Source organism: Sinohyriopsis cumingii, unplaced genomic scaffold (genome assembly GCF_028554795.1).
Source record: "Sinohyriopsis cumingii isolate HCF-2022 unplaced genomic scaffold, ASM2855479v2 utg000622l, whole genome shotgun sequence".
NCBI lineage: Eukaryota > Metazoa > Mollusca > Bivalvia > Unionida > Unionidae > Sinohyriopsis > Sinohyriopsis cumingii.
The window spans coordinates 2,284,609-2,298,967 of NW_028315918.1; the positions used below are offsets into that span (position 1 = coordinate 2,284,609).

At 36.4% G+C, this 14,359-nt stretch overlaps 1 protein-coding gene across 4 annotated transcripts in view; it reads right to left on the bottom strand.

Moving 5' to 3' along the window:
* Positions 1–14,359, bottom strand: part of LOC149773667 (baculoviral IAP repeat-containing protein 3-like) — a 36,513-nt gene that overhangs the window by 13,570 nt on the left and 8,584 nt on the right. For all 4 annotated transcript variants that reach the window (XM_089946134.1, XM_089946137.1, XM_089946135.1 and 1 more), the window contains 3 exons: positions 3,725–4,446; positions 2,865–3,016; positions 1,774–1,831 (listed from right to left, as the gene is read on the bottom strand). In XM_089946134.1, the coding sequence (XP_089802260.1) occupies positions 1,774–1,831; positions 2,865–3,016; positions 3,725–4,391 (877 nt within the window). In that variant the 5' untranslated portion in view covers positions 4,392–4,446. The remainder of the gene's footprint in view (positions 1–1,773; positions 1,832–2,864; positions 3,017–3,724; positions 4,447–14,359) is intronic.

Sequence of the window (14,359 nt, forward strand, 5' to 3'; positions counted from 1 at the left end):
ACTAGACATCGTCAGACGTCTTTGGTGAAAACTCCATGTCAATATGACTTTCCTTTCAGGCCAATTAGCGATAACGATATTTTGAATATGAATGATGAGGTGACTGTAGGATAAAACCAGACATTATAAAGAGTCTTTCAGTGAAAATTTCCTGTTGAAAAGAACATCCTTTCTGGAGGAGTATTAATAAAAATAACAAGATTTTCAAGATGACTAGTGTGGCAGCTCTGTTAGATTATAGATCTGCACCATTTTCCATTAAGAACAACTGGACATCATAAGAAGTCGTTAATTGAAAACCCCATGTTGATTTGTTCATCCTTTCAGGAGGTGCAGTGATAACAAGATTTTCAAGATGGCCTCTGTGGCTGCCATACTAGATATCTGAGAAGTACCATTTTCACTTTTGACCAACTAGACCATGGGACGAATGAACGTGTACAGTTTCTTAGTAATGTGTCTGGACAAACTGTATATAAAATATGTACGATATTTCAGTATTTTAATAAAGTAAGTTTTGTGAATGTAGTAGGAATAAACAAACCGCAAATTTGAAAAGCTTCAAGCTAAAATTGTAGATAATTGCAGCCATTCTGAAAATCCTGTTTTCACAACGTCCCATGAACAGAAAGACACATTGACATGGGGTTGGGTTATCACCAAAAGGCGTCTGTAGTGTCTAGTTGGTCTTAAATGACAATGATGCCGATCTGACATTCAATTTAGTCGCCATGAAGCTGCCATCTTGGTTTTTTGTTTCAATTTTTGTTTTAAGTATGCTATAAACTATTTTTAAAAATTATCAAACCTGTAAAAGTTTATTTTTCGCAGATGAACTTCATGATAAACTAGATAAAACACGTTCTTTAAGTCAAGTACAATTTTCTTGTAGCCAAAGACATCAATTTTGTGAATGCTGTCTGATATGAGTAATATTTTCTAAATCTTGTTTATGCCTTATGAAACAGAACCTAACCCGAGTCATACCAAATACTTATAAAAATGGTTCTAGTAGCTGCCTCGCCAGGCGCTCAGCATTAAGAGGTTGAAAAATTGTTAAAGCTACGTTAAAGATCCAAATATCTCTCTCTCTGTCTCTCTCTTTCTCTCTCTCTCTCTCTCTCTCTCTCACACACACACACACACACACACATACAAACACACATCCTCCATTTTTGGGAGCCGCCATGGCTCTGGTTAGCGTATCAGACTCACGACAGAAAAGGTGTGGGTTCTAATTCTACCATGGGACCAGCCTGGGTCAGCTTCCGTGGTGTGTCCTTGGGCAAGGCACTGTATTCAATTGATTCGGCACTAAATAACTTACTTGAGTTGCAGCGCCGTAAAACACTAAACCAAATCTTTCATTTTATGTAGTATTTCATGTATTTCTTCTTGTGAAATGTATTCCTTAGATGCCTTGCCATATTGATATCAGAGGTGAGCGTTATTTTAGATGGTAATACGCTTAGGTTTAACCATTTTTGTTCTAACTTGGGAGAGCATATTTAAGATTATGTATTGAATAATCGATAACTTGTGTCCAAGGCAGTCTTGACACCGGTTATATTGCATACTGAGTGAAATAGATTGCAATTAAATCATTAAGAACTTGTCCTCATCAAACTGTTTAAAATCTATGTAGTGTGCTTGAAAACATATAGACCTTCAGTGCTGTAATTAAATGAAAACTGCTATTTAATCTACTGATGGATCATTGCGTATTTTCGGAAAATAGAGAAAGCGGCTTGAGGTGCTTTTTAAATGTCTCACCTCTTAGCCCAATTCGTCTGTTGCTGGACTCGTCTCGTCTCGACTGTTGCACCTGTTTCTTTATAAATTAAAGAAAAAGGTGTTTTTTTCATTTTGAAATGCAAAGAAAAGAAACAAATATGACTACTGGAGGATGAGATAGTGGATACATATTTAAAAAAAAATATAAGTTTGAGACAACAGTTTGCTTTTTTGTTACCTTTTAAGTTCTCCATTTTAATGAGCTTAAGCTGGTTATTTACTTAGCCGTAATACACTATAATCGAACTTAACCCAACAACACACAATAACAGCTAATATGCAGTTCAGTTTTATTATACATTCAAAGTTATTTAATAGTTTCAATGTTACTATTGTAGTTCAGCGGTGATCATGATCTCGAATTGTACACCACGAAATGACGACACCCGCAATTTTAACAACCGCTTATTATTTCACGCTTAACTCTTCGCTTGTAATTAGAGATATTCTAATTCAAAGTTTTTCGCTGCATTGTGTTTATATCAAGTGACAGAGACAAGACGGTGGTGGTTATTTCCTAAATCAAGATAAAATCAAAAAGATTTGGTAAAAGTTTGCAAACAGATAATTGTGTTGGACTATGCCGAAATTAAAGTCAAACATCTTCGGGGTAAAATTCATGTAATTAAAAATGTAGATAAACATAAGTGTCTGTAACATATGTACACTCAACGTGTAATTAGACCTTAAGTCTTGTCCTTCATGGATGTGTGTGATAATGCTTAAATACAAATTATTCTGGGGAATAAAAGAATGAAGGTAACATAAGCACCATTGGGTCTCTGAAGCCTTACACTACGTTTTGGCAGAATTGCAATGAACAGTTTTAAAATCAACAAGATGTTGTTTATAAGATGTTGTTTCACGGAATCAGCATCTAGAAGCTACATCACTTATTGAGTTGTATGCATTATAAATAGAACCCTTTTCTTCAATCTGAAATACGCAACTGATGTTCACATTATAATGTAATGAAATATTTTGAAATAATTCTTCCTGCTTATATAACTTATAGGGATAAGTTATTGCATATCATCGATACACCACGAATTTAACTACGTTTTGCGTACTTGAATATCATGACGTATGTCTTCAGGCAGTAGAGAGACTACAAGGGGACAATCGGGGGAATGAAGAAAATGTTCCAATAATGGATCATCTTCTTTTTCCCACTGGCTGAGGAAAATACCACATTCATAACAGCATACTCTGTCCAGCTTTCCTGAAACAAAAAGGAAGATAAACTAAATTATGTTCCTGATATTATGTGATAAACTATTAATACCTATTTATCCGTAGTACATCACACTCTAGAACATATTTTAAAACACTGCACTTTTGTTTTCACCAGTCTTTTGTTTTTATGATTGTATTAAATCAGTTTATTGAAAAAAGACTTTGTCCTAAATAAAATGTTGTCCAAAGGGAGATAACCAGCCTTTGTATGCATCGTCTTCATTTTTATCAAGTTGTAAACCAATATCACAGACTTTAGTTTACGAGCAAACGTTTCATTAAATGATATTATTATTATTATTATTATTATTATTGATTCAGTTGGAAAAAATATTAAACGACATGTTTTACACATATAGAAAGACGTTTTTTTTTTATTCTGATCGTTTATAAAATGTCCTTTTAACGATACTAGTATATACCTAACACACTGGAAAGATTAATCCATTGTCGTCATGTAAGAACTCAGCTTTCAATTTCACCACTGCTAGCTGAATTTGCAACAACTAGAATATATATATATATATATATATATATATATATATATATATATATATATATATATATATATATATATATATATTAGAAATTGCTACAATAAACATATATTGTAGCCATTAATTACTCATTCGTGGCAGATGTAATTTACCCATATATTGTATGCAATAATTCAACAAAATATGCTTGCACTTACCACAAAAGAAGAACCCACTTTGAGCAAATATTTTGGCATCCTTAGAGAGCTTTGAATTGGTGAATGTTTCAAGTCTCCTTTTAAGCAAAGAGAAACCATGGCGTCTTGTTTTCTTCATTCCTTCATATTTCTTTTCGCCTTCACCCTGATAGAAACTTGTACTGTAGTTTGGGAGGAGAGGTAAATCAAAAACGGTGTCATAGAATATGCCGTGTTCTAGTTCGGGGGGATCTACTACTACAAAAACAGTTCGAGTAAGGTCACCGCAGTCTTTGGCAACTGCTTCAGTCTTCGGTTCCAATGCACAGTTTATTGAAACTAATTTGTTGAGGTATAAACCACCCAAAATGTTATTTCTGAAGTCATCACCTGTACATTTCCTCCGGGAATGGTTTGAATATTTCAGTCCTTTAATCAAATGATGAAGGTATACCTTTCCCCTTACAAACATAGTGGAGACATATTCTGGAAATGTCTTGGCTGTTACATCATAACAACTCATGTTAAATGTAAATACAAAGATTACAATAATTTTGACTAATATGATAAGATCTTTATGTAAAGTATCATGAAAGAATGCAAGTAGGTCTTGGATATTCCCAGGAAAAAAATTCAATAAAATAATGAGTAACAAAAAAAAACCCGCTCGATAATCTACTATGGCCATCTGAATCCTCGGGGTTTTCGATAACAGCTAATAGTGGTCAGAACGTTCATGCCTCCTGAAAAGAAATTAAACAATAATTATAACACTATATAAAACTTCTTCAAACGCAATCCTTAAGTTTATAACAAGAAAAAGATTTTGCGAATGCAAATGAATGGCAAGAATAAGACGTATATCGAATACTTGCATTGAATAGGCATAAATACAAAGTAAGGACCTGGGCAAGCAAATCTAGTCGGAGATGCAGTATATATATATATATATATATATATATATATATATATATATATATATATATATATATATATATATATATACTAGTAGATGTAGAGTAAATTGGAATTTATATTGACTGGATGTGGATAATGCATATGTTATAGCTCCAGTCACACGCATACAATTTGCATGTGTATGTTAATGCTCATATTTTTTCATTGGGCAAATATGTACACATATTCTTTTTAGGTAAAATTTGCAAAATGATTTTGTCCGGTATTTAATAGTTAGCAAAGGTTAGGTGAGTGTGTTTTTGATTTTTAACGTAACGTTAGTAATTGCAGTCAATTCTCTACGATGTCTGCAATGTGGCAATCGATAGTGATGTCTAGCACTGGGGCATCGTGCTGCAGACATGTAGCATCATGTTCACCCAGTTAAATTATACTGACACCAGGCCGACCAATTCTGACAGTATCCTCTTAATGCTGAGCGCCAAGAAAGTCTTTGGTGTGACTTAGCCGGAGTTCGAACCAGTGACATCCCGCATAAAAGGCAGACGCTTTAACCACTTAGGCCATCGGATCGGTTGGAAAGGTTTGGCTTGCATGTATAAAATATATGTATATAAAATAATATAATGTATACAATACAGTGAAGTTATAAGCAACACAGTTTTATTCCAGGAATGAAAATGAATAATAGATAGGTGATGAATAAACAGATAAAAGCGTTAAATATTTTCAAAATGTCAGATTGTGGATAGGAAAAAGAACATCGATGGACTATTATGCGAACCACATTTTAAGGAGATAAATAGCATTTTGCAGGTTTTGGAGTTCTGCCCTAACAACAAAAGCGTTGATGGATGAATGACTGAACTGACTAAATGAAAACAAAAGAAAACCAGCAAACAATACAAATGTTGAATCTGAATACGCATGTAAAGATTTATAAGGATACAGAGAACTGACTTTTTAAGTTATATTCTGGATGATGGAGATATTTATGAACAGACGAATCAATTAGCATGTTCAAAAAATTTAAACTGAGGAAATGAGTACAGCACAAGGCATATTTACAACAAATATCCAACGAGTGTACCACATTTCACACATATATCTTAAATGGTTTGGGAATTTCCCCCCAGAAACTATTCTGTGGAAAAAAGATGCATTGACAAGCGAACTGATGCAAACAGTATTAAAACTGAATAATTATGAATAACACAAGGTACGCAAGAACCACTAGTGTAATATGTATACTAAATTTCATGAGATTTCTTGAACGGTTTTTGGAGTTATGTATCTGAAACGAAAGTGCAAATGATGGATTGATGACGAGAGAGAGAGAGAGAGAGAGAGAGAGAGAGAGAGAGAGAGAGATGAGATTGTTTAAGAATTCTGATGCTTAAGAGTTGTGAATGGCAAAAGTTATACTTGGCCACATGTCTAATATGTGTGCTGTTTCAAAAGTATCTTAAATGCTTTGCGGGGTTTGACCAGGAAACGAAAGTAGATAATTGATCAATTTATGACAGAAACATGAATGAAACCATAAATACTGAAACTGACCACTGATCCAATATCTGTACCAAGTTTCCTTGAGAGTGTTATGCACCAGAACAAAGTGTTTACGTACATATGTAGCCAAAGCTATATCGCATGTTTTACGTGTGATGAGGATAAAACAAGTAAATGAAAGTTACTTGTTTCCGTATTACACGACTCTTCCTTGGTTTTGTATCAATATTTTGAACTAATTCGTTTTCAACATTATTGCTTTCTCTTCTCCCTCATCTTCTGATTCTAGTAAAATGTTTCATGTGTTCATATCCATAAAATCCAAATGGCTTTAAGTAGTTATATTGCGTAAATCATTAGTTGGCTGATCGATTTCCATGGCTTTGAAGCGGGGATGTTTATTTTTTATTAACGTCCATGTGTGTCAGGATTGAAACAGCTGACTGCATGTAGCACTACACAAACTGACTGGTGACTAAGCAAAGATGAAGCGAGAGGTAATTAGGCATACCGCTGATATAATTACACGTCGACAAGTTAGTTTCTGTGTTTTATCAATTGGGATTGCGCAACTATACCTTGCACATGTCTTACAGCTATTGATTAGTTGGCAGTTTAGTCATCTTTCTTAATTACATACATGCAGAATTTTCACATTTTATTAATTTTTGGACCGACCATATATAATATATTTATCAATCAGATACAGTTTGTATAAAAATGCTAAAAAGAAATTAGCATAGTAGGGTGACCAACACTTTATCGTTTTCTCCAGAATACCCTGTATTTTATATCCAAATTTGATTAGAAATAAAGGTACACAACTGCCAAAAATTGAATGAATATAATACCACTCCTTTAAATATCTTAAATGCTCGAAATGACCTTCCATACCTCAATGCCAGGACAATCAAATACATGGATTTAACATAAGTATTACTTCGAATGGAACGGATAATTTCTCCTGGACTTTCACAGAGGGGTAACTTTCCCACTTATATTCTTGTACGAAGAACAGTATCTAAACCAGACTACCATATATTTTGTATTAAAAAGAGTTTGTGATAAATACATTTTAACGAGTAGGTAACTTTAATCACAGTATACATTGAAAGCTCGTGTTGCTGAAAAGTAAAATCCAGGGAGATTTATGAAAAATAATTAATAGTATTGAAAAAAAAGCATGATAGTTCAAGTTTTATACTAGATATGTTATATGACTATTTTAAAGAATATAATGAGAACACTAATTAAGAAATCACCTGTAATTCTGATAATCTGGAATTCACTAATAACAGGATGGAGATCATTACATGTATTAAAGCACTAAAAATAGAAAAGAAACCACTTCTAAAGACAGTAAACTAAATGAATAATTAGAAAACTCTTAACATTTATTAATACCTATTTATATCTTTTCTCTCCAATTTAATGCTTGAGACAGATATAATCTTGCAATTGTATAATAAGACCTATTAACAAAATGAGGCGAATATTCCACGAAACCATGAAGTACTGACTGATTACTATCATTTGCTGTTTCAGTTTTATGTTTGCTTTTATATTGAACTCACGGATCAAACATTTTTTAACACTTACAGCATAATTTTTAGCAGAAAAATACTTAGCTGGATTTTGCTTTGATTACTCAACAACATATCGCTTATTTCTCTTACATACACAAAATAGTTTGGTTTGCTTTATTTATTTTACCGAAGCTTTTGATACAGTTTGGCAAACGGGCCTTGGGAGGAAGTTATTTAAAAGCGTTATATATACGTGTGTGACGTTTCTTAGACATCAATATAGTTCCGGTTTCAAATTCTTTGTGGGGTTAGGCAAGGTGAAAATATAACGCACAGCAGCAAGAATGGGTGATCCGACCAAATAGCCGACGGGAGGGGTGTGTGTGAAAAAAATGACTCGAAAAAAATACATGGAACCGTTGGAATGACCAATGCATGGTAATATAAACTACATGTCAAACATTGTGATATGTTTTATGTGTCATAAAATGTGAATATTTTTATGAACCACATAGTAACGGGGTGTCAACCGACCAGGGTTAGGCTAGACATGAGAGAAGAAAATGACGCAAAAAAATAAATGGAACCGTTGGAATGACCAACAAACAGTAACATAAACTATATGTGACACATCATAATGTTTTTAATGTCCTACAAAATGTGAATATTTTTATTTTATATGAATAACATGGGGGGAATATGGTGGCCAGAATAAGTGAAAACAATGACGCAATTTTTAGCAGTTTTGCTTTTATGCTTTAATGTTTTTATTGAAAAAAATAATATTCAGGCTTGTTAGCCACGCGCTGTACAGTCAGGACATTCACTGATAATTTATAAAAAATGTTACGCCCCCAATTCTACCCTTCGCGGTTGAGGCGAACTATCATTTATCAGTGACTGTCCGGTTAACCTTTAAGCTCGGCTGGAGCCGACACTAAATAACCGTAAGGTAAGCCCAACAGCAATATGCCGCGTCCGGGGTATGAACTTACGAAGTATACCAGCAATGGTTTGGAAATCCAACGACGTTACCACTATACCACAGCAGATTCTAAAGATATCTGTTAAAATCTAATATAAATACCTGCTGTTGATGAGACATCTAAGATGTTTCAGATAATTTATAATTATCCCGTGCTGCAGAATATTCAGTGGAAATAAAATACATAAATAGTGTTATTTACAACAAAAAAAAATATATCTAAATTTGTACTCCATCTGTAGTCCACAGGTAGCGTTAACCAAGCGAAATAGGTCTGATATCAACGTATTAGAGAATGTCATAAATAGTTTGCGGCAAAATATGTCTCCACAGAGTGTACAATAATCACTTTTACCTGTAAATTTCAGCGAGTTAGTGTATTGACTTCAACTGGGAATCCCAGCGAGTTATTAATTGCTCAGTCACGTGACCGCGGCAATGTCTAAGCTGTGCGTATAATTGAGATCCGAGTAATTCATTGTAGTTGGAAAAATTACATCACTGGATATACAGTAAAACCTTGTATATCTGCTGACTTGATGATCTGTAATTAAATTGTTGTTGTAATAATAATGAGTAATTCTGCGCTTGCTATGGAATCTCCTACGACAAAATTAGCTCGACTACGACTGGATGCGATTAAGATTTATCTTCCAGTACGTGATTCTGTCAAACAACAGCTGCAACAACGCCAGGATGCTCATGTGGAATTTACAGAGGGTACAGAACAGTTTTTAAACCAGTCACAAGAGCCACTAAAGATCTTCTTCTGTTAATGGAACAAACAGCTAAATCAACCGAACAAATAGCAGAAACAACTACATAAATTAAAGATTCTCACAGATCTTCCAGCTCGGTTATCTGCTACTCAACCACAACTACAACAAGCAATATATGGTATAGAACAAGCCCGTGCTGAGATTGGTAATATAAGTGGTCTTGTTGAACCGTAACCTTTTAAAAAACCACCTGCTGAATTTACCAGAGAAGGTTATGAAATACTTCGAACAAACCCTGTAGCGGTTGCTGCAGCAGGATATCAAATTCCCAGTGAACTATTAGATCCAGAGACCGACGATATCACCACCAAAAACAACTGGACTCGTTTCGTGTTTCGAAAGCGCCATGGTATACCCCAAATTAGTGGTAAAAATAAACCTTTATTTAAAGAATTTGAGAAAAGGTCGAAGAAGCTGGAGAATCCCCATCACATCGAGATATATTATCACTCAAAAGATTACAATTTGGACCGCCTCGTATAGAGGAAGAAAAACCATCTGAAGGAGCGACCGGAAGCGGCCTTGCCACTCGCCGATAGCTGAATCGCCAGTGATTCAGGATAAACTTTGTCCTAATAAAGTCCTCGCTGATGTTGAACGGCTAGAATTTCTGATTGGTGGAAGACGAGCAAGCAACAATACCCACGAAATCATTAATGAAGCAGCTGATATTTTTCAGCATTTATTTACCGGTGGCGTCATGGACAGTGGTGTCTATCGGGCGCTGATCGATGACATTACCGACGAATACTACAGTCAGTGATCAATTGGATCGGCGATAACAAAACACATGATTATACCCAATGCCCAACGTAGACCTGAAAGCGTCAGGGTAATAAATTCACGATTACCGGTTTACAAAATGATCTACCGAGATGGTTTCGGCGATGTTGTTCAAGGTTTGTTAAGAAGGATAGCCCCAAAAGCTATTCCGATTGTAAAACAATTAGATATGAAGCCATCGAAGTTGTACGTGATAAGGCTATTGGCACTGTCATTTTCTGCCGTCAAAGTCAGACTCGCACGATTAGTACGACGAAAACCGCAGAAGGATGTGAATTATTCCAGAGCAAGCATTCCAGAAAAACTGCCCAGCACATAAGTAAGCATTCTAGTAAAACTGCCCAGCACTGAAGTGATGACAGCAAGTGTCAGCAAAATAATTAATCAAGCTGCAAATGAGCATTTGAAAGAATTAGCTGGAGTGCCATCACCGACAAAATTAGCCTGGAAAATGCTAATGTTGCCATGAAAATACTAGGTCTGGCAAGATATTCCGAGGATTATTCACGGTCCGCCTGTCCATCGATGAGGTTTTCCAAGGACAGTGCTGACCACCCTGACAATAGGCAGCATCTCATGGTACAATTAGCACGGGCAAGTTCCGATGTTTCAGCGGCTGAAACGATACCACGACTAATCGCTGATTTTGCGACACTGCATAGCGTCAATCCAGAATTCAACCTGGGATTTGCAGCACGGCGATAAATGTTAAAGGGTAATAACAAGAGAATTTTCATGTGTATTTCCACTATCTCACATCTTTGGATTCTGCAGAAATGTCAAAAAAGTTATTTTTGGTGCTTATCAGAAAAGTCACCGACGGCGATGCAATCTGGTGCTATGTTATTAATGCTAGTAAATTAATACTGACAAAACTTTCATTGTGGATGCCAACAATAACACCATCAATTGAGTAAAGAACTGCTCCACTCTTTCCTAGACAACGGCGGCAAGTCAACGTTGTCATGGCTGACACCAGGTGATGTTGCTAATTACAGAACACTTGCTGTTATATTGTCAGACAAAACAATGTTGCTTGATGGTGTTGGTGGTCGAATGAGAGTCACTGATGGACCCGTAGAAAACATGTGAATATTTTCCAAACATGTAATTAGATCATTACAGATGTTATAATGCATTGTCATCACATCAATGTTACTCAGACACCTGGTCAGATTAAAAAACTTCAATTCGCATCGAAGACGAAAACTGGAGCAAAAATAACTCTGAAATCAGCGGCCTTGCAGGGCCCAAATAAATTATCGTTGACTGAACGTCAACTCAAAAACTACAATGACGCCAAGAAATCAAGAACTGGTGCGAGACTCGATCTTTCTGCGAATGCGATCAGCAACACAACAAAACTTTGCGGTATATTTCCGTTTCTAGCGGCGTTAACAGCGCTAATTGCATCAGTGGCCCCAGCTGTTGCGAAAGCAGCTGCCCTTGGTCTGTTGGTACAGCTGCCGGTATGACACTGACAAAAGCAACAGGACACGGCATAAACACCTCAAAAAGGGACACGGTCTATGATTACCAGGAACGCGGTATGGTCATGGTCTAAGACTGCCAGGGACGCTTCATTAGAGCTGCCAATGTCCACTTTTAATATACTTGATACTTCTCGGCGATTAAACATAAAAATCTTCAGAGGTGGTTTCCTGCGTGATCAATCACCTGAAAATCCAAAACGTGTTGAAACTGTTATCATTAACCTCGATGAACGTTCTGGTCCAGGTACTCATGGGTTACATAGGCGGTTGATCCACGTGGTGCTGTCTATTATGATTCGTATGGATTGGTACCACCGAGAATTTTTACGATATAATGGCTTAGCCGGTGACATACCAATCTGGTATTCAACAATACCAACACAGACAACAACGGATCCACCAATATGCGGTCCAGAAGTACTTGCTGTGCTTAATGTTGTGTCAAGGTCATCAGCGTCATCTCAGAAAGTTGTTCAGTAGTATGCATCACGTCGTTTTAAACAGGTAAATGGATTATAATGGTAGATATTTACGGACGATATGCTAAAGGCAAGGTCCAGGGTGACTTTGATATATCCAAATATGCAACTCACCGATGTTTTGCGTCACGTTGATGTTGACACAAATGAGGTTGTTGTTTTTCTTGTTTTTCAGGATCAGCAAGGACGGTTAAAGACGAGCAATATTCCGCTGACAGATATTATTCTGCGAGTTCCAGGCGCGACAGAAGATAACTTAGTGGTGTTAACCAAAACCAGCAAGATTAAAGAATCGAGGGATTCAATTCTAACAATCATGGGAGAGATTGCTGGACGTATTAGAAAAATTGGAGACATTATGTATGGCGATCTCAACATGAGCAGAAATACAATTATCAATGCTAGAGGACCAAATCAGACGATGACGTGGCAACAAAATACGTGGACAACAACAACACCACGATCAGAAGTGAGATCAGTAAGTACTTTGCTAAAACCGGTGATGCAATGACTGGCGATCTCAACATAAGCGGAAATACCATTGCTAATTTGCGAGAACCATAATCAAACGATGATGCTGCAACGTAGAAACATAACTAGAATCCTAGTTAATTTCTTCGGAAATCCAACGGTCATCAGCGTTAAGCTCTCTGAAATTCATTTACAACTTGTTGGTCTAGTCAACGTTAAAACAACAATCGAAATTATTAACAAACGAGTTCACCAACATCAACTCAAGAATCAATTCGATAAACATTGGGAACGTGAAAAAATCGAAACGATTGCCTTTGGTGTAATTCACAAGACTCTACTCTTCAACAAGGTATACACGGCGGGGGTATGGATCAGGAACATGGTCAGTGCAAAACAACTCCATCGAACATACCGGTGCGGTTACTGGGTTGAACAGGTTCTCCGTGTTTGTCCCCGCTAAATTTGAGATACGCACAGAAAATTATTTTGGTCCTTTCAACGATAGATTTTCCGGAACCACCTTAGCCGTGTTAGAAGAAAATATCGAGAACATTCACACTGGTCCAGAAGAAAACCCTCTCTCACCAAATTTTTGGTGTTTTCTGGAAGTCGTCCAGAAAAAATTTCACAATTGGTAACTTGTATAACGTAATGAATCCAACATAATCCTTGCGCTATAATCAAGCATGTGCGTGGAAGACGTCGCTGAAAGAAATCCTCTACGAGCACACGATAACACAAAAAATATCGCAGACGAATCGGTGTCATCAACAATATTGTATACGTGGTTTCCTCGCTGGTCAATGAAACAGCGACGATAATCGGTCCATTATCGGCGACGCACGTGATACCGCCCGTGGCTGGAATCGGTGTCGTTGTTGTTGTCGCTGTTCGTGGTATATTCAATATTATCGCGGGAAAAATATCTACATGTGTCAGTAACAAATTGCACTAGCACACGTACATAACCTACGCTGCGACATATGCGTGTATAAATATATCATCAATACTGTCAGAGTGGTTAAATGACGGTGCAATATCAAACAATGAATTTGATGCAATTAGGGATATTTATTATCGGTATGACAAGAAAGCAAACATGCCAACGCCACATTTAGAATCCGCCGTATAGATAATAATGACCGCAGAAATAACCACACGACTGAAACCGATCATCGCTAACACAACACCTCCGACTACAACAATGATATCAGCAACATCAACGCAGCCAGCATTCGATATTGGTTTTCCAACTCCGATATAAGCTCCTAATGGTCAGTCAATTGAAATCGCACTGGTACAATTACAACTTAATTATAGTTAGCCAAATATGAGAGAAAAATCATTTAGAAGATTAAAGGCTAATAATTCATTGGTATTCTCGAATAAAACTGCAACTGATGCAACTGGTGGGCAAGCCCCAATATGGAATAGTCATTACCATCCCAACATGATCATATCAAATCGAACAAATCAATGATTAACTTCAACGTAAAATCAAATCAATAAAAGGAAAAGAATAAAAGATCGCTATCAAGGTACACGAACCAACGCTGAATGCCACTGTAGAAATATCGAAGGGGGATTATGTGGAATCCAATTACACCGTTGACATATATAAGTCGTCGATCAGAACCATGATGGGATGGCCGCTGAAAGCGCCAACAACTGTAGTTCCACCACCACAACCACAATGATAGGATTATTTGA